Source organism: Alternaria alternata, assembly GCF_001642055.1.
Source record: "Alternaria alternata strain SRC1lrK2f unplaced genomic scaffold CC77scaffold_4, whole genome shotgun sequence".
NCBI classification, from domain to species: Eukaryota; Fungi; Ascomycota; class Dothideomycetes; order Pleosporales; family Pleosporaceae; genus Alternaria; species Alternaria alternata.
Genome location: NW_017306193.1, coordinates 1,195,517 through 1,221,692, shown reverse-complemented (window position 1 = coordinate 1,221,692; position 26,176 = coordinate 1,195,517). Strand labels below are relative to the sequence as shown.

The 26,176-nt window shown below is 51.9% G+C and overlaps 13 protein-coding genes across 13 annotated transcripts; 6 read left to right on the top strand and 7 right to left on the bottom strand.

The window, feature by feature from the left end:
• The first annotated feature begins 146 nt into the window (after positions 1-146).
• On the top strand, positions 147-1,713 carry CC77DRAFT_644736 (inositol monophosphatase). Its single transcript, XM_018532599.1, has 4 exons — positions 147-166; positions 218-567; positions 638-741; positions 802-1,713. Exons 2-4 carry the CDS (start codon positions 450-452, stop codon positions 1,447-1,449), a joined length of 870 nt encoding a protein of 289 aa, XP_018389468.1. The 5' UTR covers positions 147-166; positions 218-449; the 3' UTR covers positions 1,450-1,713.
• Positions 1,714-2,105: 392 nt separating this feature from the next.
• CC77DRAFT_1028937 (hypothetical protein) lies at positions 2,106-3,046 on the bottom strand (the record flags this gene model as incomplete). Its single annotated transcript, XM_018526479.1, has 2 exons — positions 2,106-2,139; positions 2,223-3,046. The coding sequence occupies 2 exons, from the start codon at positions 3,044-3,046 to the stop codon at positions 2,106-2,108; spliced, it is 858 nt and encodes a 285-aa protein (XP_018389467.1).
• A 1,605-nt stretch (positions 3,047-4,651) lies between these two features.
• On the top strand, positions 4,652-5,234 carry CC77DRAFT_1028936 (ubiquitin-conjugating enzyme E2-16 kDa; the record flags this gene model as incomplete). The annotated part of the gene is made up of 3 exons (XM_018526478.1): positions 4,652-4,684; positions 4,738-4,851; positions 4,920-5,234. 3 exons carry the CDS (start codon positions 4,652-4,654, stop codon positions 5,232-5,234), a joined length of 462 nt encoding a protein of 153 aa, XP_018389466.1.
• A 1,336-nt stretch (positions 5,235-6,570) lies between these two features.
• CC77DRAFT_1058535 (hypothetical protein) lies at positions 6,571-9,774 on the top strand (the record flags this gene model as incomplete). The annotated part of the gene is made up of 1 exon (XM_018528143.1): positions 6,571-9,774. The coding sequence occupies one exon, from the start codon at positions 6,571-6,573 to the stop codon at positions 9,772-9,774; it is 3,204 nt and encodes a 1,067-aa protein (XP_018389465.1).
• Positions 9,775-10,234: 460 nt separating this feature from the next.
• On the bottom strand, positions 10,235-11,450 carry CC77DRAFT_1017656 (hypoxanthine guanine phosphoribosyltransferase). Its single transcript, XM_018524450.1, has 4 exons — positions 11,329-11,450; positions 10,964-11,070; positions 10,469-10,897; positions 10,235-10,399 (listed from the first exon to the last, which is right to left on the bottom strand). Exons 1-4 carry the CDS (start codon positions 11,359-11,361, stop codon positions 10,348-10,350), a joined length of 621 nt encoding a protein of 206 aa, XP_018389464.1. The 5' UTR covers positions 11,362-11,450; the 3' UTR covers positions 10,235-10,347.
• Positions 11,451-11,675: 225 nt separating this feature from the next.
• Positions 11,676-13,345, bottom strand: CC77DRAFT_929584 (hypothetical protein; the record flags this gene model as incomplete). Its single annotated transcript, XM_018534111.1, has 2 exons — positions 11,676-12,381; positions 12,489-13,345. 2 exons carry the CDS (start codon positions 13,343-13,345, stop codon positions 11,676-11,678), a joined length of 1,563 nt encoding a protein of 520 aa, XP_018389463.1.
• A 220-nt stretch (positions 13,346-13,565) lies between these two features.
• Positions 13,566-14,703, bottom strand: CC77DRAFT_643862 (hypothetical protein). The gene is made up of 2 exons (XM_018532596.1): positions 14,438-14,703; positions 13,566-14,205 (listed from the first exon to the last, which is right to left on the bottom strand). The coding sequence occupies exons 1-2, from the start codon at positions 14,540-14,542 to the stop codon at positions 13,786-13,788; spliced, it is 525 nt and encodes a 174-aa protein (XP_018389462.1). The 5' UTR covers positions 14,543-14,703; the 3' UTR covers positions 13,566-13,785.
• CC77DRAFT_643858 (hypothetical protein) lies at positions 14,402-16,845 on the top strand. Its single transcript, XM_018532595.1, has 6 exons — positions 14,402-14,979; positions 15,030-15,128; positions 15,182-15,249; positions 15,308-15,654; positions 15,704-15,773; positions 15,828-16,845. Exons 1-6 carry the CDS (start codon positions 14,651-14,653, stop codon positions 16,691-16,693), a joined length of 1,779 nt encoding a protein of 592 aa, XP_018389461.1. The 5' UTR covers positions 14,402-14,650; the 3' UTR covers positions 16,694-16,845.
• Positions 16,846-17,224: 379 nt separating this feature from the next.
• CC77DRAFT_956986 (NAD(P)-binding protein) lies at positions 17,225-18,600 on the top strand. Its single transcript, XM_018535521.1, has 4 exons — positions 17,225-17,519; positions 17,581-17,690; positions 17,747-18,332; positions 18,382-18,600. The coding sequence occupies exons 1-4, from the start codon at positions 17,506-17,508 to the stop codon at positions 18,452-18,454; spliced, it is 783 nt and encodes a 260-aa protein (XP_018389460.1). The 5' UTR covers positions 17,225-17,505; the 3' UTR covers positions 18,455-18,600.
• On the bottom strand, positions 18,591-20,157 carry CC77DRAFT_956983 (hypothetical protein). The gene is made up of 2 exons (XM_018535520.1): positions 19,692-20,157; positions 18,591-19,639 (listed from the first exon to the last, which is right to left on the bottom strand). Exons 1-2 carry the CDS (start codon positions 19,807-19,809, stop codon positions 18,678-18,680), a joined length of 1,080 nt encoding a protein of 359 aa, XP_018389459.1. The 5' UTR covers positions 19,810-20,157; the 3' UTR covers positions 18,591-18,677.
• Positions 20,158-20,560: 403 nt separating this feature from the next.
• Positions 20,561-22,141, top strand: CC77DRAFT_1006234 (hypothetical protein; the record flags this gene model as incomplete). Its single annotated transcript, XM_018523401.1, has 2 exons — positions 20,561-20,620; positions 20,675-22,141. The coding sequence occupies 2 exons, from the start codon at positions 20,561-20,563 to the stop codon at positions 22,139-22,141; spliced, it is 1,527 nt and encodes a 508-aa protein (XP_018389458.1).
• A 212-nt stretch (positions 22,142-22,353) lies between these two features.
• On the bottom strand, positions 22,354-23,433 carry CC77DRAFT_929249 (late sexual development protein; the record flags this gene model as incomplete). Its single annotated transcript, XM_018534094.1, has 1 exon — positions 22,354-23,433. The coding sequence occupies one exon, from the start codon at positions 23,431-23,433 to the stop codon at positions 22,354-22,356; it is 1,080 nt and encodes a 359-aa protein (XP_018389457.1).
• Positions 23,434-24,458: 1,025 nt separating this feature from the next.
• On the bottom strand, positions 24,459-25,818 carry CC77DRAFT_643734 (hypothetical protein). The gene has a single exon (XM_018532594.1). It carries the CDS (start codon positions 25,627-25,629, stop codon positions 24,622-24,624), a length of 1,008 nt encoding a protein of 335 aa, XP_018389456.1. The 5' UTR covers positions 25,630-25,818; the 3' UTR covers positions 24,459-24,621.
• Positions 25,819-26,176: the final 358 nt, after the last annotated feature.

Genomic DNA, 26,176 nt, shown 5'->3' with positions numbered 1-26,176 from the left:
GTTTGTCGGGCTATCATACTATCGGCTTAGTATGTGCTTTCTTCGACAATGCAAAGGCTCAAATCATGCTTCTTCTCTATTTGTCCTCTACCGAGTGTCAGCATTCATTCCCGCTTCATGTAGTCGTGTGGCTAGCAGTTGATGTTGCACCTCAAGCTGAGTACTCGTGCGTGATCACTGTCTAACAATACTCCTACATCTTTTGACCAGCTTTTAGTGCTTCGCGAAAATAGTGTGTTAGGAATTCCAACGTCAACCGCTAAAAGTTGCTGTTTCCCCACGTGGCGGACCCTGCATACACAACTCCAGGCCGCCCCACCGAGGGGCACGTAGGTAGCTCTGACGTTCGAAAGCTATCGAGCGCAGCTACAACATCACCAAAAAAAGTCTACTTTCAATTTATCAAGCTCCAATCGCAAACTGTTAGAACAAACCGATCGATATCCAAGATGGCCGGCGTCAACCTCCAAGAAGTCCACGACTTCATGATCTCTATCGCCAAACAAGCTGGCGAACGCATCGTCTCCGCAAAACCCACAACTCAAGGCTCAGGGTCGAAGAAGAACTGTACGTAGCGATCGCTCAAGTGGGAATCTGTACTATCAAAACGACCAGTACTAACTAAATTGGATTGCAGCGGTCGATCTCGTCACCGAGACTGATCGCGCCGTCGAGAACCTCATTTCGACATCCCTCCGCGAGAAGTACCCAGACTACGAATTCATGGGCGAAGAAACATACGTAATGCTTCCGTACGAACTGCATATGAGACAGCTACTGATCTAGAACACCAATTTCCAGAAGCCCGGCGACAAACTTAACGCAGCACCGACATTCATCTGTGACCCCATCGACGGAACGACGAACTTTGTGCACCGATACCCTTATGTTAGCATTTCACTCGGTCTAGCGATAGAGCGTGAGCCTACTGTAGGAATCGTGTACAACCCATTCACACAAACTTTGTACTCTGCCATAAAAGGACAAGGCGCGTATCTGAATCAAACGACCAAATTACCACTATCACCACCAACGCCGCTGGAGACACTGAATACCTGTTTGGTTGCTGTGGAGTGGGGCAGCGACCGGAGCGGGAATGACTTCAAGGTCAAGAGTGAGACTTTCAAGAAGCTGGCAGCCACAAAGGAAAATGGGGGTGGCATGGTACATGGGTTGAGATCATTTGGCTCGGCGGCGCTGAATCTGTGTGGGGTTGCGAGTGGAGGTTTGGACATCTACTGGGAAGCGGGATGCTGGGCATGGGATGTTTGTGCTGGGTGGGTTATCTTGAAGGAAGCCGGCGGCATGGTGGTTGATGCAAACCCGGGAAACTGGAATCCAGAGGTTGAGGGGCAGAGGTATCTTGCTGTACGAGGGGGTGAAGGACAAAAGGAAATTATTGAGGAGTTCTGGAGCTTGGTTGATGGTGCCTTTGAGGTGGGTACGTAGAGGATGGATACTCCCGTGAGAAGAGTGGTAAACATGGTCAAGTTGGACATCATATCACATCAGCATCAGCGCAGTAATTAGCGGCGGCCAAAGGTTTTCTCATTATTGCCACCACTAAGATATCCTCCACAGTCAGTCAGAACCTTTCGAGCGGTCTCGATCAATCTGTCACCGCATCGAACACGTCTCCACCAGAGAGTGGTGTTCTCCAGCACGATGTCTTCCTGATCCACGCAGCACCATGTTTCCAAAAACGAATGTCCCTTCTTTTCCTTGGTATTCATACAACAAGCGCTTGATTCCCTAAAGCACAAAACAAAGGAAACACAGTTTCGTCGTCGTGTACTCTCTCCGCAAGCAGAGAGGGGAAGAGCTCGTTGATATCGTTGAATTAAGGATCAGGGGGAACGCGATAGGGGTAAGCAAACTCCACTAGTAAAAGAGAGCGAGCAAGAGAGATAAGATGAGTTGGGATGATACAACGGTACGCCGAATGTTTTTGGTTGTTTTCACGTTTTGTCGCTGGTCGGCAATTTGGATGTGCGAGCGGAGTAAGGTATGGTTTCCAACTTGGTGTGTACTCCGGGGTTGTATGCGAGGTGTGTTTGTTTGCGGGTGTTGCGGTGACGGGTAAGTGGGTGTGCGAATCAGTGTCTTTAGATGGTCCTAGGAGTGCCGCGGGCTGAGGCGCTGCCGGATTGTCAGTACGAGATCAACATCACAATATGCAAGAATCTTCAAAAGAGGGTAGAACAGAGAGGCGCAAGGCGTACCTCGCGTCCACAAGATCATCGACATGATTGCACATAGCCACGAACAGGTCAAAGAACAGTTTTCCCCCCATCTCCATCTCCATCTGCATGGTGCCACTACGCTTGAAAGTTTTCCGACTGCGGATAATCAGAGCGAGGTAATGAGCGCGCAGCCGCGAGTCGCTATCCGGCGTATTCTCGTACGCGTAGCGAGCGCTGCGCAAGATGGTTCCGACCTCGATCCCGCTCTGCAGGCCCTGCTTGCGCAGAGAGAGCTTCTTGAGCTCTTCGAGGCCGTAGCGATCAGCTGCACAGTAGACTGCTGTGTCGCGGAGAATGACGTCTCCTACGCCGGAGTGGAAGAAAGTTGGCTCGACAGCAGCTGCGCGGTCGCCGGGTTTGTTTGGGTCGGGTGAGGCAATTGCACCTTCGAGCATCCAGGTCTGGCGGCGCTTGTCTTGGACAAGGCGTGGGTAGTAGTCGCCCTTGTACAAATACTCGAGGATACAACTGAAAATCTCAGGTTCCTCCGTGGGCAGATCGATGCGGCGATTAGCGGACTCGAAGAACTGGCCCCGCAGCAGTTCAGCAAAATACGGAGAGTGACTTAATACATCTTCATGCGCGGCGAACAGTCGCTGGTCGGAACCAACGATGACTGTCACGATGGAAGAGGTGAGCGCTGGTGAGCCACCATCCATCATTGGACTGTCCTTGCGCGTATCCAGCTTCTCGGCCATGACCTTCTGCTTAGACGCATCGCGGAACGATCTCTTCGGCTGTTTGGTGATCTTGCCTGAACGGTCTTTCTCCTTCGAGCTAGCGAAAGAGCGTTTGCCGAACATCTTGACCGAAGAGAGAGATCGAAGTAGCGAGCGACGGAATTTCTCGTAAAGAGTGGACAGGTTAGTGTGACGCAGCGTTCATATGAGAGAAATGGGAGCTCCGGAAACTCTCAGATTTCGCAAACCTTTCGGGGGAGAAAAGTCGTTGAAAATCCGAAGAGCTTAGCGAGTTTACCAACACTGGTGGTGAAGATAAAGCACGCTTTGGTTGTCGAACTCAGGCTTGTCGTGAGGCGTAAAGATTCAAGTTGTGGGGTCGCAGCTTGTTAAATACCGACGATGCCAAGTCGGTGCCCCTGTAGCCTGGACAACTAGCGCTGGCAGGCTGGGGCTATGTTACATGCATACTCCTATTGCTATTCGCCCATTGCTGCATGCTGGGCTGCAGCAGATATCTATCAGGCTGCGAGGCGTCATTGTTTGCACCTCCTCATTTGATGCCCTCTGAAAACATGGAAGACCGTGGAACATGGCAGTTCCTCTGAGGATTGACAGTAAGCGAGCCACGAATAGCACGCGATATGGTGTGTTGGACCTAGCGACGTAGATTCGAGGCGCGAAAAAAAGCTAGCATGGACAGGGAGCTGAAGTTTGTAAGTAAAGCCGTTTTGGTCGGACCGTTTGTTGTGTGCGCGTCACGTCTCTATCGCGGTGTAACGTGACCTGGGGTTGCTGGGCGGCCTCTGTGACTCACGAAGATAGTGGCTGCAATGAGTGACGAAATGTCCAGTCCTGCAATGCACCGCGCCCAAGTCTAGATTCAGGAAGATTTTGCAGGTCGGGGACAACATGCAGAAGTAGGTCCAGAGCTCCGAACTATAATACTGCGCTTATGCGCTATGCCTAGTGGTGAAGCGAGCAAATGCGTGGCCTACGTGTTCAGGGACTGTAGCTGCTGCTGCTAGATGCGTCGCGGTCCTTATCGTGGTCTTCGCCTTGCAGTCGGTCAGTAAGCCAGTCGTAAGCGTCTAGCAGCTGTCAAGTCCAAGGTGAAACACATTAGCCCGTCAAAGAGGTCAAAACCACGTGTTCTAGATGACTGTCGAGGATGTCAAGTCTCGGAGATATAAGTGTGGATTAAGGACATGGGAGTCTTGGTAAGATGTGGTGACGGGGATGCACCTTGATGTTCGGCACTCGCAAATGAGGCGCAAAGTAGCGATACTACCGTTCCCTGGTGATGGTATGACGTCGTCGTGTTTTCACACACTCGAGTGAAGTTCAGCAAGACGTGATGCGAACAAGAGACAGATATGGAACGAACAACGTGTGAATTCTAGCGTGTCCCTGCTACCAGAACGTGTGAAGGCGATCGTCTTCCGGGCCGCGTGCGGAGCTTTGACTAAGGATCCAAGGTCCCTCGTCATCCATAGGCAACTTTCCCCACATCTACAACCCTCTTTTCACGTCCATCACCTGCCACTGCATCCCACTTACCTACACGGAGAGTGAAGTTGTTGCATTCTATTCTTACTCGTCGCTCTTCCTGCACATTCACAGCGGGCGCCTGCTTCTGTCTGACTACTTCAACTACACTGCCTACCGCGTCGCCGTAGACAGTCTCAACCAAACTTAACAGAGCAACCACACCAACTAATCGCAACCATGAGCACCGGAGCGAAGAAGCGTATCATGAAGGCAAGCCAAATTGCCCTGGCGCAGAAGCAAGTGTACTAACAACAAGACGATAGGAGTACGGCGAGTGCATGGCTGACACACCGCCCGGTATGAAGATCAACTTCGACGAGCAGAACATGACCAAGTGGGAAGTGTTGATGGACGGCCCAGCCCAGTCGGCCTACGCGGTATGTTGGATTGTCTGATCCATGCGCCTTCCGTGCGCTCTCGGTAGCGCCTGCTAACAGCTATGCAGGGCGGGCATTTCAAGCTCGAGATTACTTTCCCGACCGAATACCCTTTCAAGCCACCCGTCGTCAGCTTCCGAACCAAGATCTACCACCCCAACGTCAGCAACGACGACAAGGGGTCCATGTGCTTGGGTCTGCTGCGTGCCGATGAGTGGAAGCCGCCAAACAAGGTCGTGTCGGTGCTCCGCCTAATCCAGACGCTGCTCATCGAGCCCAACCCGGACGACGCGATTGAGCCGTCCATCGCCAACGAGTACCGGGAGAACCGCAAGGAGTTTGAGAAGAACGCAAAGGACTGGGTCAAGCGCTACGCCAAGTGAGGGGTCTCACGGGTCCTTTACCGGCCAGGCGGACGTGGGCATCGGTTGGGGCAGCACAGAGCTTGACGGATACATATTCATTTTGCATCTTTGGCGTTCGGCGAAATTTGCATGCGGACGGAACCCGTCTTGACCGGTGTGGGCGAAGAAGCATACAATGTTTTGCAGATCGCGATGCACGCACGACTTAGCCAGGCATCGGGCGATTAATGCAGGGTAGACTTACTCAGGTTCACCAAATAAGATGAGTTCAAACCGCAACATGTCGTCATGTTCAAATCTCCCATGCCAGTGCTCTCAGAAGCGAGCCGCAGCATATTACCAGGGGGGACCTGAAAATTTCCTTCTCGAAGCCCGAGAAAGGCTTCCACCGCCTAGTGCACTTCCTATCTGAGATTGCTATGTCCTAGGCAGGTCGACCATCCAAGTTTGTTCGCTTCGGGTGAGAGCTTGGAGGCTGTGAGTGCAGGGCCAAGGGCGCGGTGCTAGCGAGTCAGGCGCAACAAAGCGTGTGGCACGCGCCTCAGAAGTCCCTCGCAAGTGTTCCAGCAAAGCAAATAGTGCATCATGTAATCCGAGAGAGCCGCCCTGGGAGCTGCTCGTCCTGCTCGCCATGCATCGAGCGAGCGGACAGACGAGGTAATCTTGTACAAGGTGTATTGCTTGGTAATTGCTGTGATCTCCGTGTTTCAATAGTCTGCCCGCGGCTGATTGGCCGGGAGCGCGTCAATGTCGCGAGGCTGCCGGCCGTCGGTACCTGTTGCAGCGCTTATGCAACTCTCCTAATTTGTGCCGTTGCATGTCAAAGTAACGAACTCCTCTGACAAGCCCACAGAGGTCCACCAAGCTCCTACCGGCCCGCGACCTCCCAGCTTACAGGAATCGGGGATGAGGGAAGCGCCGCGTCTTGGCAGAGAGTCAGTGACGGACGGATCCAGGCGCTGCAGCTGAAGGAGACTTTCCTGCTACACTTTGGCCGCACTCATCTCCTCACCACCGTCTGATTGCACCCGCGCCAGTGCGGCACACCACGTTCCTTATCCTTCGAACCCGACCTCATTCTTTCACTTTACCCGTTCACTGCCCCGACTGCTTTTTGCTTGCCAACGCCGCCGCCGCCGCCGCCATCACCGCCACGCCCCAGAGCAGGCTCTCCACAGGCTCGACACCAATCCGCGCCGTTTCACGACAACCACTCACCCTCGTTTCGTAGCCTGCAACTCGCACCCGAGAATGTTACCGCGAATCACCAAATCCGAGCTGTCCTATTCTCCGGTCGAATGAGCGCCTGTTCCGCTGACCTACACCACCACATTCTGCACCCGTTGACCACACAATGGGCGACGCTCTTCTACGTGTCGCTACAGGCGTCTCGCCCGTAGCTGATGCTGACAGGAGCCCAGAGCCACACGCTCCCTACACGTCACCCACTACCGAATACACTCCCCCAACGTCTCCGCAACCGCAGATGCCGTACGCGGCGAAGAGGGGATTCGGATTACATCGGTCCAAGCAGCCAGCTCAGCTCCAGATGGACACAGCAGACGCGCCGCCATACGAGCACCCCGTCTACAGCCCATCGCCTGCAGACAGCCCGTCCCTCCCGCTTGCGGCACTGCCTTCCCCCAAATTCGCCCAACGCCAGCGAGCTCCTTCCCTCCTCCGCCATGCTGCCATACCCTCCTCTCTTAATGACATCCAAGCTGGAATGGGACAAGGCCCAATGTCCCCAATAATGGCCCATACAATGGCTCGCCCAGATAGCGGCCCACGTTCGCCTGATCTTCGCGCCATTTTCAACCCTCTGGCCAGCAATCCTGTCAACTCGACTGGGCCGTCGTGGGACTCTTCCAACGAGGATTTGCCTGGGTCACCTGCCTCACCTTTCAGACCCCGCGGGATGACTGGCTCTTCGCAGCAGTCCTTCCAACCAACTCCTCCCTTAAGATCAGTGACATCTGTTCCCGACTACGCCCAATATGGAGGCACCGGGCGCGCTAATTTATCTGGCACCTACAAACCCAACAGAGGCGCCCCCAATTGGGCCCACAACGACTATTATCCTACTCCACCTCGACCGTTTCGCGGCGAAGAGCCACGGGCCAGTTTTAGGTCCGGGTGGACCAATGCGTCTTCGAGTATACTAGAAACCAGCGGTACAGAAAGAAGCAGTATTGCCACCGCACGGAGCTCTATCGCCAGTGATCGGCAAAATAGCCTTTACTCGAGAGACCCATCGAGAGACCGTCTTCGGGAACGCGACGGCTCACCAGAAACAATCCAGACTTCCGAAATTGCCGAGGAAGATGAATACGTAGACCCTGTTGGCGACGTGCTGGATTCCTACTATTATGACGAGGAGGATGAAGAGCGCAGTCCTATAATTGAGCAGGGCGAACGAGACTTGCAAAGCCCTTCGCCAGTAGGTCTTGACTCAGAGCCTCCTGAGCTATCGCAGACGCCATCTCGCGATTTCGACTCATTAGATTCCTTCCAGTCCAACGAGAGCCTGAATGGTAAGCTAGGAACCAATGTCGACTCGAAGGAGCTGTTGACGATTCGGCCACCCTCTGGGTCGGACCTGGATGAGGCATACAACGCGGATCCCGCCGAGCGAAAGGCGTTACGTATCGAGTTATTGCCCTCGGTACAAATCAGCCCGTTCCAGGCCGCATATACACCACGAACAATTCAAGCTGTAGTGCAGCAGTCCAAGAAGAGACAGTCAGGCGTACCAAAAAGGACAAGTGAAGAAGCACCCAGGCGTGTATCTGTTACATTGCAAGCTCTGGCGCTCAGGACCACAGAAACCAAGGGACACCACGCGAGGAAATCGAATGGCAGCCGTTCACAACTCGATCACATTCGCCGCGATATATCCGGACTTCCACAACTGCCGCCTAGCCGATCCCGACTTTCACGCCAGGATTGGGCTAACATTGAGGCCTACTCCAAGCGACATAGCAAGAGACCAAGCGTTCCACGTACCTTTTCTAATGAATCTCTGGCCAGTTCCCACATGCCTCAATCTCCGCCTATGCAGAGATCTCAGCCGCTCCCCGAGCTGGATGAAGACGAGGCAATTCCCCGCCGCGCTTCTACGAGTGTGTTCGACCGGAAGAGCGCGTTGTTTGATCTTGGGATGATGTCTCAACTTACAACTACCAAGAGCAAGCCTGAGACTCCGAGAACCCCCACGTTAGCACCTCCCAACCAGCACGTCACGACTGTGATAATGCCTGGTCTGCGAAAGACGGCTGCGCCTGTGGAGAGAGACCGCTATGGATTCAAGAAGGCTTCTGACAAGATCAACGTTCAGGAGTATAACGCGTGGGCTTCCAGATACGAAGAGCATATCTCCCGCAGGAGAGGCAAATGGATCTCCCTGATGGCTAAGCAAGGTCTGCCGACAAATGAGCCAACCAGGTTCCCTGATATGTGCGAAAAGGTCAAACGATACGCTCGTAAAGGATATCCCCCTGAGTGGAGAGGTGCAATGTGGTGGTTCTATTCTGGTGGTCAGCACATGATTACACAGAAGGAAAATGTCGGTCTGTACAAGTCTCTAGTAGCTCGCGTCAACCAAGACGAGCTCAACAAGGACGACAAAGATGCAATTGAACGCGATCTCGACAGGACGTTCCCCGACAACATTCATTTCCGTCCGGAACCAGCAACTGATCTACTCGACGGCGAGTCTGACGACGAGCCAGCATTGATTCAAGACCTGCGCGAGGTGCTCTCTTGCTTTGCTTTGAACAATCCCAACATTGGTTACTGCCAGTCTCTCAACTTTATTGCTGGTCTTCTTCTGTTGTTTCTCAAGCAGGACAAGGAGAAGGTTTTCATCCTTCTTACTATTATCACGCAAAACCATCTCCCAGGTGCCCACGCTCGCAGCCTGGCAAACACGGAAGTCAACGTACTTATGATGTTGATCAAGGATTATCTGCCAAAGGTGTGGGCGTCGATCAACGACACCGATCTCATCAACAGCGGCGCTGGCTCAAACGCTCATCCCAACTCGAAGTTCCAACGACAACCCACAGTCGCCCTCTCTTGTACTTCTTGGTTCATGAGCATCTTCGTCGGTGTCCTGCCAATCGAGACCGTACTTCGCGTCTGGGACGCATTTCTCTACGAGGGACCACGTGCCCTATACCGCTACGCTCTTGCCATCTTCAAGCTCGGTGAACCCGAAATCAGGAAATACCGTCCTGGTGATGGCGAGATCTTCATGGCCGTGCAGACACTACCTAGGCGCTGCCTCGACCCGAATATCTTGCACGACCTGGCGTTCGTGAAGAAGGGTTTTGGAAATCTGTCGCAGAATGTCATTGACCAAAAACGAATGTTCTGGCGCGATCAGAACATCATAGCGCATCAAACTTCTGTCAAGAACACGAACGGTCGAAGACTGCTCGGCGTACCACAGGAGGACGAAGAAGACGGAGACAGGGATAGCCTCCGGAAGGCCATGGGCATGAACGGCCTACGCCGTCGCGCATCCCGAAAGTTCCGCAAGATGGGCATAAAGTGAAGCGAGACTTCTATTGCCCATTCCAAAAATAACCGACTAGACGTTTAGCACGAGTCCAATGTCGTCGACCGTGCTTTTCATACTTACATATACGTTTGCAGCGTTTTCCATCATCTGGCGTTGACTAAAAATGGCGGGGTTATTGGGATATTTTGAAATGCTTGTTTCTTCTTGTATAATAATCATGATATACCCTTTGTGTGGGCGAGTTGAGACGGAGAGATTGCAGAAAGTAGAAGGATTGAGACAGGCTACTGTCGTAGCATAGCATGGCATCGGATGGACGTTTTGTTGGGTAATGATTACGATGTTATGACCCTCATCAGTCAATCAATATACCCAGTTCGTTCGTTGTACCATTACTCATCTTCACATCTGCTGTTTGTCAACTTGTCGTGTTTGGAGAAAGACCATGTAGTAACTCGTTGGATTTGATGCTGTTCTATTCCAAACCCGGTTCCGATCCTTGTTCCAGATAACTCCAGTGTATCCCATCCGTAAATGCTCGATCGAATGCCTAAATGTCATCATGCTTTTCCCTCGTTATCCAATGTCCTCTTTCGACATCAACACTTATTGCTTGCTCTCCTGCTCCCTCGACAAACGGTCATGCTCGTCAATGTCGCTACCCGGTTGTTAGTATCCAAATATAAAAGACCGAGGAGAAAGAGAGAGGGAAAGGAGCAAAACATACGTAGCCTCCCAAGGGTAGTTGATCCAAACATCTCCAACTGTCCTAGCAGCACTATACCTGCCCTTGAGAATCTCCTGAGGCAGTTGACCCTTCTTCGCCTTATCCTTGTTGTGCAAGACGAAGATTGAGAAGTTTGTCTTCTCGCCCTCGCGGCCGAGCTTCTTGACTGCGGTCTCGACATCCTTCTCCAGCTCGCGGACGGCGTATTCGAGGGTGGTGCGTGTGTCATCTACCTCGTCAACGATGAGGACGTTTTTGCCGATCAGGTTGGCCATCTCGAGAGAGGAGAGGTCCAGCCATTGGGTTCGTGTTACTTTTGTGCCGGGGGTTTCGACCTCAGAGTCGGGACCCGAGCCGAGTTGTTCGTAAAGGGAGAGACCGATGGCCTGGATGGGGATGTTGGGGCTGTTAGGCTTCTTGAGGAAAGAACTGAAGAGGTTAGTCGAGGGATTTTTGGTTTCGGAGGCCTTGAAATGGGACTTGGAGGTTGCGTACCGGAGGATACGCGCAGGGACGTAACCACCACCGCCAATGGCGATCATAAGGTTGGGCTGGAACTCATTGAGGATTTGGTCTGCTGCCTCTTGGCAGAGCTTGTGGACCTGGAGGGAGGGAGGATGTCAGCTGCATTCTGCGTATTTTGTTTACTGGATATTGTGTAAGGGCTCCAGGTTCGTCATAGTCGCATACGTGGGGACGTAGGTAGAGTCTCTGGAGGTGTTTGCTGCAACAGCCGCGTCGAGGCGATACCAGTTCTCGTGTTGTATACCCGCGGACTGGTTGCGGTACACAAGCATACCACATGCGCGTGTGTGCGCGGGGTGTCTGATCGCATGTGTAACATTTCATCCTGCACGTACCTGGTTGTATGTGACGTAGACCTTCTCGACCATTTTCGCGACAGTGTTCTTAACTACGGCCTTAAGCGTAAAAAGTGGTATATGAGTTGAATGGCGGAGTAGAATTGTTTTTGCAAAAAAAAGTCTGTCACGCCGCGGCAGAGTCGAAATGGTTACCTACTTGAGTAGGCAAGGCTAGAGCGGCGTACGCCGAAAATCCAAGGTGGGGTGTCTTGTGCCCCGCAACCTTCTTGTGAGCCAATCAGATGAGGCGTGGTTCGATGATTCACATGCACGCAATGGGTTGTGAAACCGTTAGTAGCAGCAGGTCTGCAATCATGCATGACTGACTACAAATAGTGTATATATCAATATACATTTGTATCTAACACCTCAAGTTCCCACATATCAAAGAGTGTTCCGCTCTTCTTCGGCCATTGGCCTTCATCATCATCGCCGAAACAGAGTATATAGAAATGTAACACCGTATTCCTGACAATGTACTTTTCGTTCATCACGATAGGCGAATTTAACTTCTCCCAGACGAGGGTCCTCCTGAAGTCCTTCGTGTCCCAGACGACGGGCACGTAGCGTTTAGCATCACTAGTACCCATTTGAGCAATCATGTCTCGCTGCTCGGCCTCATGATCCCATCGATCACCATAGCAGGTGTCTCTCCACCATGCCAGTGAATCCCACCATGAGCCTTGCTTACCCTGGTATTTCGGACCCTGCCAAACACTTAGGTCATTTTCCTCCTCATTGAACCGTAGCAAGAGCGACATCTCCCCCTGAGCAATGTCATAATGGTGCATGTATATCGCGAAGATAGACTCTTTGTAGTCTACTGGAACAAAGCCGTTTATGGCTGGACGTTCAAATCCTCGGGCGCCATCAAAATCAGGTAGGCGTGCACGATGGGTGCTAATACACTCTCCGCGGTACGTGTAGCGACGAAATTCGAAATCTCGTGGGCCCTGACAAGGTGTAGGACTACGTGAAGCTCCGGTAAATATGACGATCGTCTGGGTTTTGGGCTGTACAAGAGGAGCTAGAATGTATGAATCGTGTCTCCTGAGCACGAGTTAGATTTACAAACCAAAATGGCCGAGACTATTGCATAGATGTCGTTTGGTAAGACAGGCACGGTTCAGGTTTAGGATATGCAGAAAGTCACCTACCGCGGGTCGAGGAATATGTTCCCCGACTCGTGCCTGATCTCAAACGTCCTGCCACGCTGCGAATCGTACTCCCAGATATACACCGATGTGTGGTGGTCGACATAGGCAACACATGCGACAGTGCGTCCACGACAGCTAACGTTCTTGAGGTAGTTCCTGTTTGGTACTCTGAACTTCTTGCAGCCTTGTTTGCCTCGCAATTCATGCACGTAGCAAACGTTTGCATATGTGGTCAGCACCACGATTTCACTAGATGCGAAGACATTCATGATTTGCTCACGTGCTTCTCCGCCCAACACGCGGAGATGCCATGTATCAAGGTCCAGCACGCAAGCGGAGCGTGATGGGGTCACATCGCGGTGGAATACGTGATGCCAGATGAGACTACTGCCTACCAGCTTGAAATCGTAGATCGGGTTGCTAGGAAGGAGTGACTCGTCGGAATCGTATTTGGGAATGATTTTGTAGATACGACTCGGCTTGCCAGTGCGAAAAGCATGTATATCGCGAGCTTTCTTTTTACACAGGGCGTATTCAGCATCTTGAAGATTGACAGTACCTTGATACCACTGGTTGAGGCTTGCTTTGAGGACATGTAGACTCCGGAGGGTATCGCGCCATCGTTTTGAGACACTTTGGAGGCGATATGGAGTAGCAGGATCCAAGAGGCAAAATATCTGAGCCACTAGCTCAACTGGCAGACTGCCGATGACGTCGAATTGAAAGGTGCGGCTGCTGGTCGCGGCATGGAGTGCTCTCCACTCATAGGTTGATAGTTCTGCTGTTAGATCCTGGAGCGCCCGGCCTCTCTCGTGTGTCTGAAGGCGTCGAAATGCGTTGATGAAGTCAGTGGCCATGTTGGATTTGCTGTCGATCAGTGAGCGACGGACAAGCAGAGCTATCGATAGCGATGCGCGAGCCGAGTCGTGCAATCATATGCTTTGCGTGGTACGGGCGAGCAGTAGCTCTGGGGTAGCGCCTAACGTTTTCCAAGTGGGCTGGGGAAAGTCGGTCGAGTGCTGACTCGATATGGGTTTGGTGGTTGACGTCTCTGTGAACGTCTGTGCGGGTAGGCCGGCTAGCCAATCCTGCGGACCCTGGACCCTGGGCCCGATAGCAAAAGCAAAGCCGAGGGAGTTTGACAGTGGGCATGGGAGTTTGCCAGAGAGGCAAGTCTGGCGATGGTGCCGTATGCCAATCTGTGCGACTTGACCGCATCCGCATCACGGGAACGCGGTGTAAGGATAGGCATATCAGCCGCATTATACGCTGACCCCCGCAGCAGAAACAGTTCGCGTTATAGTGATATTAGCGGTGGGTTATTATGGTCGAGCGATGTTTCAGTGTCTCGACCTGCAGCTGGCCGACGACAGGGGTGGTGGACGCATGCAAGCGTCGCCATGGCCGCCAGTGTTTGCCGTGAGGGTGAGGTGCATGCCAACTGCCCTACAGCAGTAGCAAATCCGACTGCGGACAGACAGTCACCCGGCGCTGGCGTGTCGGTCGGGCACGAGTAGCATAGATAGATATAGATAGATGGATGACACTTGGCTCCCGCAGCACGCTCCAACCTCATCGATCCCCCGTAATTCCCCTTCGGCAGCGCTACCGTTCCGCCCTCGACTGCTGCCGTGCCAGTTTTGCGACACAGCCCTTCGCACATCGCTGTCGTCTCCTCGTCCCCGCCAAGCCCTCCATCGCCCTCGACGGCGCTGCGCTCAAACACAGCATATGGAATTGTGCCCTGGAGAAGCGTGTCAAACGGCGTAGAAGAACGCTTGGACCCCCTGTGCGAGCTCCTATTCCACAGCTACGGCCGCTCCCGATCCGACAAAGGACCACTCGCACCGTCTGCCATCCCGACCTTTCTGGAACCAAATTTGTACGGTTCGCGCAGGCGCTAGAAGAAATCCCAAAGACTAGGAACCTTCCAAGAAGCGCGCGCCCGCCGATTCAAAGCTCCTGCGGCGACGTCGGCCACACATATCGCATGCTCCTCCGCACCTTCTCCGCCCTACCACGTTCGCTGCCCACCGCAAATCGGGACCCTGCATCCATAGAGCTTTCACATTTTTCGACACGCTCCTCAGGAGAACCTCTGCATCCAGCGTCCGCGGGCCATCTCACCACGGCGCCTGCTCTCCACACTTGACCCCAACGCCATGGCTTCTGTCGCAGAGGCCCGCCGGAGTCCCTTCTCCGCCGATCCACACAATCCCAACCTCCACAAGTCGATACCCATCCTGCCCTCGTCTGGCTCGACGCTTGCGCCGCCTAGAGACCCCATGGACATCACGCCCACCTCGTCCACCATGGGCCCACCCTCTGACCGCAACGGCACAAGCTCCTTCCAATCCCAGTCGCAAAGAGAAGGAAATGGAGACTCGGGCAACACATCGCCCAACGGCAACCAGGCGCCTGCCGTGGGCGCTGCCGCTGCCGCACAGCAGCCCAAGGTCGTCCAGACGGCCTTTATACACAAGCTATACAAGTGGGTGTGCCGCAACAGTACGCAAGCGATGCGACACTAACGCGACACAGCATGCTCGAGGACCAGAGCATCCAGCACCTCATCTCTTGGGCGAGCACCAACGAGAGCTTCGTCATGTCACCCTCGAGCGAGTTCTCGAAAGTGCTGTCGTACGTGCATCTAGAGTCCAGCCGTCTCAACCTCCCCAGCTAACCCATCCCAGGTCGTACTTTAAACACACCAACATCTCCTCTTTTGTCCGCCAATTAAACATGTATGGCTTTCACAAAGGTGCGTGTCCAGGTATTCTGTGCTGTCCTGTCTATTACATGCTGACAGCTTACTGCAGTGAGCGACGTATTTCACACGGGATCTCCAGACACACCACTATGGGAGTTCAAGCATGGCAATGGAAACTTCAAACGCGGAGATCTAGTCGGTCTACGAGAGATTAAGCGACGTGCTTCGAGACACGCCCTCATCCATCGCGACTCCTTCTCCGCACCCAAACTGCCTACTGGACCACCAGCTGCTCAGCCAGTCGAGCCGATGCCGGACCCTACAGAGTCACGCCTCCAGAATCTTGAGCATAGCCTCTATGACATGCACGCGCGCATGCAGCGGTCAGAAGACACATGTGCCTACCTCAATCAACGGAGCTCGGTCCTAGCCGAGGGCATGATGAAGTGTCACCAGGTAAGTCGATTGTCTCGACCTGATCTACAGCAGCTAATATACAACTCAGTGGAACCAAGACCTCGCAACTCTGATCATGCAGATGGTGCCGGACCCGGAAAATCCAATTCACAGGGATGGTACGTGTCTATCCTTGAACCCTATCTGCGCGACACACCTACTGACCCGGCTAGTGGCTATGATGCAACGTGAAATTGCTCGACAAACAGACATGCTCCGAGCACTAGAGCCACCAGAAGAGCCACCCCTATCGGCACGCCAACCTTACTTTATGCAAGTAGACTCCAGCAACGGCCCACCTCTTTCACCTCGGCAAATGCCACAAGACAATCTAATAGACTCACGAAGAGGATCCTTGGCGAGTATCTCACGGCAAGCTCCATACAAGGCTCCGGTCCCGGCGCATCTTGCAATCTCTCCCCGACGGTACGGATCAATAGGCACGGGTAATTACTCTCCATCTTCAGCCAGAACCCCAGTTTCACATCAGCCACCCCCACCTCCTCCTCCTCCTCCTCCACCAGTCCAGCAACCAGGAGCTGCAACCCTTGGAAGCAACTTGCCAAGCAGCTCATCCCCACCATATAATCTATACAGGCGGCACACCTCGGCAGATATCCGCACCCATGGCTGGCAACCGCAACCACCTAGTGGGCCAGTTCACTCGCCCTATGCTTCTGGTCACAACTCGACACAGTGGCCCTCCTCACCTCACCGCCCACCTATCGGAGGAGGTGACCAGCAGCTCCGTGATGCATTAGAATCATACCAACTACCCCGCGGTCCACGGCAAGCGTCGTCAAGACATGGTACCCCTCCATTGTCAAGTGACAATATGCCATCGACATTAAGCGCAGACAGTGGGTGGACGTTACCAGGAGCTAGGTACCCTTTTAAAGGTATCGACACGCCTGGACCACCTACTCGACGATCCAGCATGGCATCCAACGTGCACTCGCTACTTAATCCTGCCGAAACTGCGGAGCGCACGGATGAAGATGAACCGGACGACGCGCGCAAGCGGAAACGCATGCAGTGATGATCACATACCCCTGCCAAATGACATTCTCCTGCAGCTATATCGACATTGCCCTCTGTTGTAGTTTTACCCTTGATCCGGCGTTCGCTGAGTTTTTCTCTGGACATGTCCCTGGTATTCAGCTTGATTTTTCTCTCTATTATTGCATCCTGCAAGCCTACAAATATCCACTTTCCTATTCAATCTTTAATTCATATCGAAGAAAAGCCACTGCATAAGGGCATGTATACGCATTGGGAGGTAATGACTTTGACCATCACTCGTTGATATTGGATGCTAGGTCATGAACGTTGATACTTCCTCATGTTGGCAGGCCTTTGGACCTCGGTCGCTTTGGTAGTTGGAGTTTTAGGGTCGGAGAAAGCTTCTTCTAAATTCAATCCGAACATCGGTCATTCGTGTTTACACCATGGTCTTATTTGCCGTGTCTCACAGATACAATATACTCTGACTAACACTTGCATGGTTCTCTCTTGTAAATTCGTCTCCGCTATTGTACATGTAGAGGTTCATTCCCAAGACGCAGATGAACGCAATATCGAATGACTAAACAACTTATTCCAGCTAACACGATCAGGGCTGTCAGAATCACGAGAAGACATCCGTGCCAAGCGAGCCATACACGGTAGTCTAAGGCCAGGGAGGCGGTAAGAGCGCTCTCCAGACGCGACGCGTTCTTATCTTAGCGCCATCTCGCAATCCGACCCGCGTGCGACGTCATCAGGATGCTTCACCTTGAGCGTCACGTCTTGTTTCCTTTCGATTATGATTGACACTCCTCGAACAATCACTATATCATTTTTACTGCTGACATGCCTACCATACTGTAAGTGTTCCTCTATGAGCTGCATGTGAGACGCATACTGAGGTTGTACACCCGAGATTAGCGTTGTAGGAGCTACTCGCGGCCTGGGTGCGAGCATCGTAGAAACATATGCAGCAGACGCAAACAACCACGTTCTGGCTACAGCGAGGACGTCAGAACCCCCAGAGAATAGTGAGTGACTCCTTGTTCTGTTACAATGTTGTGACAAATCAACTGACTTTCCAAAGCAAGCAATATCACTTACATTCCAAACATCGACCTCGAATCCCCACATGCTGGCAGCGACCTCGTCCACTCTCTTGAATCACACAAGATACCCCACCTGGATATCATCATAATAACAGCAGGCTATTTTGCAACTGAGTCGCTTAAGGAGCCCTCCTTTTCTGCTCAACAGCGCATGTATACAATATGCGCCATCGGTCCTACCACACTCGTAACCGCACTTGCCAACTACAACAGCACACTTCTCGATGACCGGTCCAAGATAGTCTTTGTATCTTCCGAGAGCGGCAGTATTACACTCAGACATGAGTCGGAGGGTGGCGGCAACTATGGCCACCATGCCAGCAAAGCAGCGCTCAACATGTGTGCGAAACTATTAAGCCTGGATCTGAAAGACCGTGGCATTGCGATAGTCACCGTACATCCAGGCTTCATGAGGACGGACATGACTCGTAACGTGGGCTTTGATAAGTTCTGGGATGAAGGAGGCGCAGTCACACCAGATGTCGCTGCGCAGTCGCTTGTGGGATGGATTGAACAGTTCGATATTAGTCATACCGGACAGTACTGGGCTCCAAGAGGACCTGCGTAGGTTTAGGTTAGCTCAGATTGAACACTGTGCTAATCATGATTCCAGGGACATTGGCACTGCCGAGCCCGTGTTGGGACCTAAGGACAAGCTGTCGACTCCTCTTCAGCTGCCATGGTGAGCAATCTGGGCGAGGTGTGATACTTCACCGCTAGAGTTGACGATTAAAGAACTCATGGTAATGTAAGTGAAGTTTTTGGTAGGGTATCGAAGCGCAATGCCTAGATTACAACCTAATAGTAATCTCAAGGACTAGTCTAATGCCTCGCAATAAATGCTCAATCTTCCTTGGAAATCAAAACGCGGTATGCTGTGCGAAAAGAACCAAATCATATAACCCAATCTTACTTCGTCTCTGCTACCATATTAGGCTCGGTCGGCTCGGTCGCTTGCATGCTCGTACTATCTTTACTGGATGTTTCTGGTACCCATTTTTCCGCATCTCCCAGACGGTCCGTAGTAAGCCCTGCAGAGCCAGGGTTGCGTAGGCCTGCCTCCAATTGTCTTTGGTAGCTAATCTGTCGTAACCTTTGCGCTTCTTTCGGCGTAAGGTGCAAGTAAAGCTCTACACCAAAGGCATGTAGCGCAAGCGACACCCACAACGCCATACCGAAGACGACATTCAGGGCCGCACCAGTGTTTGCTGCATCCCCGACCGCAAAAGTTGCTGCCACGCTTGACACTGCCTCGGGGTCTGTGCCGTTGACGAAGGATGCGCAGGTAGGGTACGAAGTTGCGAGGTCCACGTCACCGGAAATGGTTGCTGCAATCTTCGCGCAGCTCCAAACGATATAGTAGTCTTGCGATGCGATGATTTTGGCAGCGATGATCACAATAAATCGACTTGTGATGATCGTGCCAGCGTAAAACCAGCCTCTCAACATCCACGCACGATGTTGCTCGATCTGGAGTCGCTTGACGTTGATATAACTGATGATGAAGCAGCCTAGCGAACCGAAACCCAGAACGCCGACAAAGCTCTGTACATCCAGACCACCACCGAATGCATGTCGTGCAATCATCAGCGCGCCAGCGAGGCCCACGAGGTATAGGAGGAGCGCCGCATAACCACCAATGCGGTGTACGATAATCCAGCGCCGGCGAATGAAAGGAGTGAATTGCACCACTGCCAGCAGACTAGCGGGCAGTACACCAGCGAGATGCAGTAGGATACCAATCTTGTAACGGTTAAAGTTGAGATAGTAGTAGCATTCTCCTGGTGCTGCGCCGTTGCCGCCTGGGCTGGCACCATCTGCGGGACAGAAGTTTTTCGAGAAATCGAGATAGGACATACGAGCCAGGGCGACTATAGATTGTATTAGAGACATGTGAAGAGTCTTAAATGACAGGGAACATACAGCCTACGAATGCGCCGCCAAAGATGATATACAGCCAGAAATTGTAGGCTTTTGTGAAACCAAGTGGGTTCATAACGTGTCTGGCAAAAGCGCTGGTTGATGGTGGTGATGCGACCATGGTGGTATGAGATGCGTGAGATTCAAGGGTGACTGTTTCTTGGTTTGAGTTTGAGAGACTGGTCTGTTATTGTGTAGATGATGATGTTTGCTGAAGTATGAGCCATCTTCGAGAGAGATGGTCGCATGTTATAACTTCAATGCTGGAACACATCCTCATACCGCATCGAGGTGATTCTGCGCCAGTACGCACAAGATTTCACGATCAGGCAGTATGTCAGTAGTATGTACCTAGTGCGCGCAATGAACCCGCAAAGAGTTGTCTATGCGACAGAAGCGCCACCTTGGCCGATCAACGAGGCTGTGAATCGATGATAGTCATGGTCAAATCAGCGCAAGGTTAGCTAGATCTGGTCCACAGAATGTGGGCAGCATGCAGCTGCACTTCAAAGCTTCGCCTCGATTGTTCGGCGTTGCAAGCTATCCTAAATCTGGTAGCGAAAGCTGTCGCAGAATCAGCCGAAAGGGGCAAGGCGCGGATAGGATCCATTGGCTCAATGAGCTGACAACACAGGACGCCTTATTGAAGCCACTTTCCAAGCTTTCCAAAGATTCACGGCATCGTCATAGATAGATGCGCGCCAATCATTATCCCTGTACTTCGCCCGATTCCTAACCCTACTACACTACGCTTCGTGCTTCACCGTTACGCTAGCAGGCAGACAACGTGTGTCCATAAAGGGACTATTCTGCGCTGAACGACAGCTAGCGTACGAGATCCTTCGTGGATGCGCTTGTTCTAAACTCCCGAGATGGTGGGCGTTCCAGGACGTTCGAAAGGCTGTGTGACATGCCGGAAGAGAAAGAAGGGTGTAAGTGGGAGCGTCTTTGGAGAGTACCTGAGGATGAGAGGCTGATGGATGTAGTGCGATTTGGCCCAGCCCGAGTGTGGTCAATGCAAGGAACGCGGCATCACATGCGGAGGCTACGATTCGGATCGCATATTCATCTACCAAACTGGAGGCGGGTCTCCCCGTTCTATACCAAAAGTAGGACGGCATGCGACCGCCTCAAAATCTCCCGAGCAGCCACATCGGCACACCATGCAGATTGTGCATGTAAAGCCTGCGTCTGATCCAGGGACACAGAAATTCCGTCCTGTTTCAGTACCAATCATGTTGCCAGATGGGCTTGCCAGATCTGCTTACAGTGAAAAGACGATTGCGACTTTCCTAAGTATGTACAATCCAGAGGGAATAATTCGCACCACCAACACGGACGCAAAAGAGTTTGTGAGCTTGTTGCCCATGCTCAGTACGCGCGATGAAGCACTACAGATGGCCGCTTTGGCAGTCGGTATAACACAGCTTGGGATAACTTCGAACAACGAAAGTCTTACACGACAGGGAAGAACATTGTACGGTAAAGCACTGAAGGAAACGGCTGTAGCTCTACAGAACCCTTTCCGAGCGAATAGCGAGTCACTCCTTGTTGTACCGCGAGTCATGGCCCTATTCGACATGTTGTTTGGCGCGGAACCAAACACGACCAGCCAGGCGAAGAGCTGGCTCAACCATTGTGAGGGCGAGCTAGCTATGATAGTTAGTCGTGGGCCAGAACTATTCGCGGAGAACGACGAAGCACATATGTTGTTCACTAATGCAAGGTATCGACTATTGGGGCCTGCTACCCGCGCCAGAAAACCAACGATACTGAATGAGGAAAGATGGAAGACAATACCCTGGAAGGGACGAATCAAGTCATCCGACGATGTTCTCATCGACATCCTCTGCGGCATACCCGAGCTCTTGGAAGCTGTGGACAAGTTGCAGTTCCAATGCATGAGTGAACAAGAGAGAGAAGGGCTACAAGTGTATACGTTAGCAAGATGCTGGACACTGCACTTCGAGCTGGAAGCTTGGGTCAACGACAAAGCGAACGCCATATACACACCTAAGATTGTCAACAACTCAACCTCTATTACCTTCCCCAACATTGATGTTGCCAGCGTCACAGTCCGATATTGGTTGACGGCTCTTTTCCTCTACTCTTGCCTCGACATCGCAAGCGGTATCGATCCTTCGACCGACAACCTACTTTCGCATCCCGATCGCCCGCACCCCCGGCCTTTTGCAAGAATGATTATGAAGTCAGTCGGCTACTTTCTTCAAGAGCAATTCGGCATAACAGGTGTCATGGCTATATGGCCGCCTCTTGGCCATGCACTGTTCTACCTGAACAGGAACAGGAAACCTGACGAGGAATACATTATGAGCATAATGCGCATTTGGCATCAACCAAAGCTGCCGAGCACAATGAGGGTGTTTTTGAAGAGTTTCAGGGAGACGGTCGATATGAATACTCTGCTAGCGAGGCCTGTGAGCGAGCTTTAGCTTTCAGATTGTCTGCTTCGAGCTCGGATGAGATACGCGCGTGCAAGCCACAGCATACTGGGGAGTCACGAGGATTATGAGGAACCCTAGCATGGGCATCAAAAGACATTACATTAACTACACACCAGGAATGCGTTTCTTATCCGAAAGAACAACGCACTAACGCCATCGCTATGCAATACCGACTTCTCGACGTCTCATCGGCCCGCTACTCAATCAAGCTCAATTAGTCCAGGCCCAAACACCGTTCTTTCTGCAACCTCGCCGGCACCATCGAACGTATCCGCACCCATCGTCACAGCCGCGATAGTCAACCCTTCCATGTCAAACTCATCAAACGGAAACGCAGCCTCAAACATGACTCTGTCGTCCATCATCTGCACATTTTCAAATCCTTTGGCAACTGGCACATTCTGCCCATTGATCCAAACAAGCTTGAGGTGATCAATCTCGAACATTCCCGCATCCTGCATCGAAAACGAAAACTTAATACTCTGCGTCTCAGCCTTTATATCCTTGGTTTCGACCGTCAAAGGCTTGAATGTCTTGAGCGGGATAGTGTCGATATTTGGGCAACTGCCCTTTACAACAAAGTCTTGTATCGCTGTAAAAGCAAAGTCGCGCGCTGCGGTCGTCATAAAGGGCTGTGCGCTTGGTCGCTTCTTTTGCTCAACCCGGAAGAAACCTTCTTGAGAGCCCTCATTTCCTATCACGGACGATACAGCACGTACAAGACCAAAGTCCTGCGAGCGAGCAAAAAGTTCGTTGACGTCTTGCAAAGTACCAAGAACGAGATCTGTGAACGTTCCTGCTAGAGCAATGGCGCTTGCGTAGTCGGTAACGGGAAAGTTGTATTTGCAGGGTTCGATGGGAACTTGATTGAAGTGCTTCAATGCTTCGTTTGCGTTCAGGACGTGCATCTCTTCTTGTGCGACAATGGCTTTTAAGGATTCAATGATGTAGCCCTGTCTGTCTCCGAGATCGTAGCCTGGGGCTTTGTCGGTTACGTTGGCCATAAGTTCGGTAAAGAAGGCCACTTCAAACAGCTCGTTTAGCGCAATGAGCTTGAGATTTATGACGCCATCCGGGCTGATTGTAGGGGGTGGGGGGCCGTTGGGTAGGGTGCCGTGACCGTCTTTTTGGATCTGAAGGATGGCTTCTTGGTTGGGGTTTGGGAAGCCGTTGGCGAGGGGGAAAGGTGCATAATCGCGTTTGTTGACTGGTGCTGCAAACGTGATACTTGCCAGTAAACTGGAGACTGATATTACTGAAGATATTATGGAGGAGCGCATGATGTGTGATTCTTGGAGGACTGAGGAGAGTCGAATGATTGAAGCAGGGGAAAGGAGGTTTATTAGATGGAAGATTGGAAACGCAACAGGAGACCGAAGAATACACTTTCAGGCCCAAGGCATCCGTGTCTTATCATGTATCAACCGTTCTCTTGTTCCGACTTCCGGGTGCTTGTGTCGACGGATGCAGGCCTTCCTCAACCTAACCTACTATTTTCATCTCACGTTAGCGCCGCACTGTTAACTCCATCGAAATAGATGGCCAACCAAAGCAACTCAAGTGCCATGTGTGTTCGGAAATACTCGCGTCCGACGCTGCGTGCGCACCAGCACTTGAGTACCATAGCCGCCAAGGCTCCAACAGGGTGAGGCTGTGCATGTGAGAAAGGAAACAACTTGAGCCGGGACAGGAATAGATCGTGAGATATCCTGTTTGAAGGCTTGTTTTCCAAGCGCTTTAGTGAAGAAAAGCTTGTCTTGCGTTTGGTAAAAGCTTAGTTGATACCTTGTTTGAGACGGTTAGCAGATTACCTTCTGAGTCGTGCAAGGGTCTCGATTGTTGTGGCATCTGGGGGAACGAGTGGAACAACAGTTCCCAGACCAAACGTTACAAGTGTGAGATCAAATGTCCAAGGTATTGCGAAGGATGTTTGAGTAGCCAACATGGTGTGTTTGGCATGTTTCGACAGATCTGGAGATGGCTTGGCGTGAAACGTGGAAAGAGGCGTCTCGCGACGCGGTGCATCTTTGCGGCAGCTTCGTGTTCACACACGAGTCTAGCAATTATTGTTGATCTGTGTGAGTAGCCATGCAATAAGCCGAACTCTGCTCCGTAGAGGTGCTGCGATTGTCTTTACTGGGTCGCAATGTTTGCCCGTCGTCGCTATCTGCAGCATCGCAGCATCGTTGATATTCCAAGCTTAGGAAGGAGGAGGTTCAGACTGTCAGCTGTAGTTACTCTGGTGCGCTCAGGGGTTTGTATGTTGTTATAGTAGTTTGACAGTTGTAGGTGACGGTTTCGTTGACTTTGTCTAGGTACAGGCGGTTGATCGGAAATTCGTTAGCCGAGCTAGACCGCGTCGTATGGAGCGATGACCTTCAGTCAAGAAACACTACAATACACTCTCGGTGATATATACAAATCGCTAAGGTATCTACAGTCAAAGGAAAATCTATCATGGATATCATTTACAGCATGGCAAACATTGTCGCGCACAAAGACAAAGCGGCCATCAGTCCTGCGCTGACCCTTAGCCCACTTGCCGCATCCTCTGCACCCTCACCCTTCTGTCCTTCTTCAAATCCATCACCTAAGTACAGAGCACCGAGCTCGGTCAAGCCACCATCGTCGTCGAACAGTGCCACCCCATCGCCGGTCCATTCGTTCGCATCATCTGTTCTGAAAGCACCGAACCACGAGTATCGTTCAACGTAATCCAGTTGGTCGAGATATGGTAGTGTCTGATTCATCATACTTACAGTGTTCTCTTCGTCTTGTTGCGGAAGTGCCATCTCGGTAATCCAAAGTTTCAGCGGCTGGTCTCTTGTCGAATTCGTGTTGTAGAATTCATCCAGGGTGCCTAACCAGCCTGCCAAACCATCAAAAGCACCGTACCAATGTACGGCAACAAAGTCCGTTGGGCATCCGTTTTCAGAATCGATCTCATAACAAGACTCGTTGAAGCGTCGCAACCAGTCAAGACCGTTTGGACTACCCGTAGTACTCGGATGGCTGATCAACCAATTCCTGCCGCCGCTATCACCATTCCGGAAAGGCACGACGAAATCGATGTATGCTTTCGCGGCGTCTTCAGGACTAATGCTGCTACCACCACTTCCTTCGGTGCCATCCGGCTCGTTAAAGGACAAAAGGTGCTTGCTACTTTGTGGCAAGCCTCCTATGACGCGTTCGGTTTGACTGTCTTCCGTGGCGTCTATGCCATGAATCATAGGGACAAACTCTAGACTGTCCGCCGGAATGAGATCACTATTTGGGTATGGAGACCAATTGTAGTACCATGATATTGGCGAATTGTCGGAGGTAAGCAAGCGGTTGTCTGGTACATGCGAGTCGCCTATGAATGCAAAACCGCGTTTTGAGTCTTGGGCCCATGCCGCAGTGACGAAGATGGTGAGGAGAGAGGTATAGGATGGCCTTTGCCGCCTGTGGCGAGTAGATTGGTGTAGCCGAGCCATGGTCGTATAGTAAAAACTGAAGAGGCAGTTACACACGTGAAAAGAAGATCGCTCTTTGTGTCAAAGAAACAAATCTATAATAAAAAGACGTTGGATGACGGGTAGATCCTAGTCTATACATGACTTCTTATCTTTTCGACACATTTTGTGGCGAGGTACATGACCATGCCTGGGCTTGCTGGGCTTGCGTCATTGATCGTGGGAAAGTTGGCAAGAGGAAATGAAGCAAGGCAACAAAACACAACTGACTCGGAACAGATAGTATAGGATTTGCAACAACCTTCATAGCAGGGATTAGTGGCATGCAAGATTAGCTGGCCGTTGGGCCTATGCTTTGCTAGCATCGTAAGCTCGAGATGCCAAAGTTCCTCCAGCACGCTAGGTTCGATTGAGGCTAGCCTGCTTTGATCCAGTCAGCCCTACAAGTGGAAGGAAATTCTGCGAGATCAGGGTCCATGAATTGCGATACATGTGGAGATTGCTTTGGACAATGTTGGAAGTATTCTTAGCTTTGGAAAAAGGCTCGCGTATTTTGGAGCTGTACCCT

Bases quoted from the DNA above. Each gene is read 5' to 3' on its own strand.
- CC77DRAFT_644736 (XM_018532599.1), top strand. From the start codon at position 450: ATGGCCGGCGTCAACCTCCAAGAAGTCCACGACTTCATGATCTCTATC. The intron at 568-637 runs GTACGTAGCGAT...ATTGGATTGCAG, and splicing joins CTCAGGGTCGAAGAAGAACT to CGGTCGATCTCGTCACCGAG. The intron at 742-801 runs GTAATGCTTCCG...ACCAATTTCCAG, and splicing joins TCATGGGCGAAGAAACATAC to AAGCCCGGCGACAAACTTAA.
- CC77DRAFT_1017656 (XM_018524450.1), bottom strand. From the start codon at position 11,361: ATGGTCGAGAAGGTCTACGTCACATACAACCAG. The intron at 10,898-10,963 runs GTACGCAACCTC...TAACCTCTTCAG, and splicing joins GTCCCTGCGCGTATCCTCCG to TTCTTTCCTCAAGAAGCCTA. The intron at 10,400-10,468 runs GTATGTTTTGCT...ACAACCGGGTAG, and splicing joins AACTACCCTTGGGAGGCTAC to CGACATTGACGAGCATGACC.
- CC77DRAFT_643862 (XM_018532596.1), bottom strand. From the start codon at position 14,542: ATGCAGGGTCCCGATTTGCGGTGGGCAGCGAACGTGGTAGGGCGGAGA. The intron at 14,206-14,437 runs GCGGGCGCGCGC...GCTGTGTTTGAG, and splicing joins GCCGCAGGAGCTTTGAATCG to CGCAGCGCCGTCGAGGGCGA.
- CC77DRAFT_643858 (XM_018532595.1), top strand. From the start codon at position 14,651: ATGGCTTCTGTCGCAGAGGCCCGCCGGAGTCCCTTCTCCGCCGATCCA. The intron at 15,655-15,703 runs GTAAGTCGATTG...TATACAACTCAG, and splicing joins GCATGATGAAGTGTCACCAG to TGGAACCAAGACCTCGCAAC. The intron at 15,774-15,827 runs GTACGTGTCTAT...TGACCCGGCTAG, and splicing joins AAATCCAATTCACAGGGATG to TGGCTATGATGCAACGTGAA.
- CC77DRAFT_956986 (XM_018535521.1), top strand. The intron at 17,691-17,746 runs GTGAGTGACTCC...GACTTTCCAAAG, and splicing joins GTCAGAACCCCCAGAGAATA to CAAGCAATATCACTTACATT. The intron at 18,333-18,381 runs GTAGGTTTAGGT...TCATGATTCCAG, and splicing joins TGGGCTCCAAGAGGACCTGC to GGACATTGGCACTGCCGAGC.
- CC77DRAFT_956983 (XM_018535520.1), bottom strand. From the start codon at position 19,809: ATGGTCGCATCACCACCATCAACCAGCGCTTTTGCCAGACACGTTATG. The intron at 19,640-19,691 runs GTATGTTCCCTG...TACAATCTATAG, and splicing joins TGGCGGCGCATTCGTAGGCT to TCGCCCTGGCTCGTATGTCC.
- CC77DRAFT_643734 (XM_018532594.1), bottom strand. From the start codon at position 25,629: ATGGCTCGGCTACACCAATCTACTCGCCACAGGCGGCAAAGGCCATCC.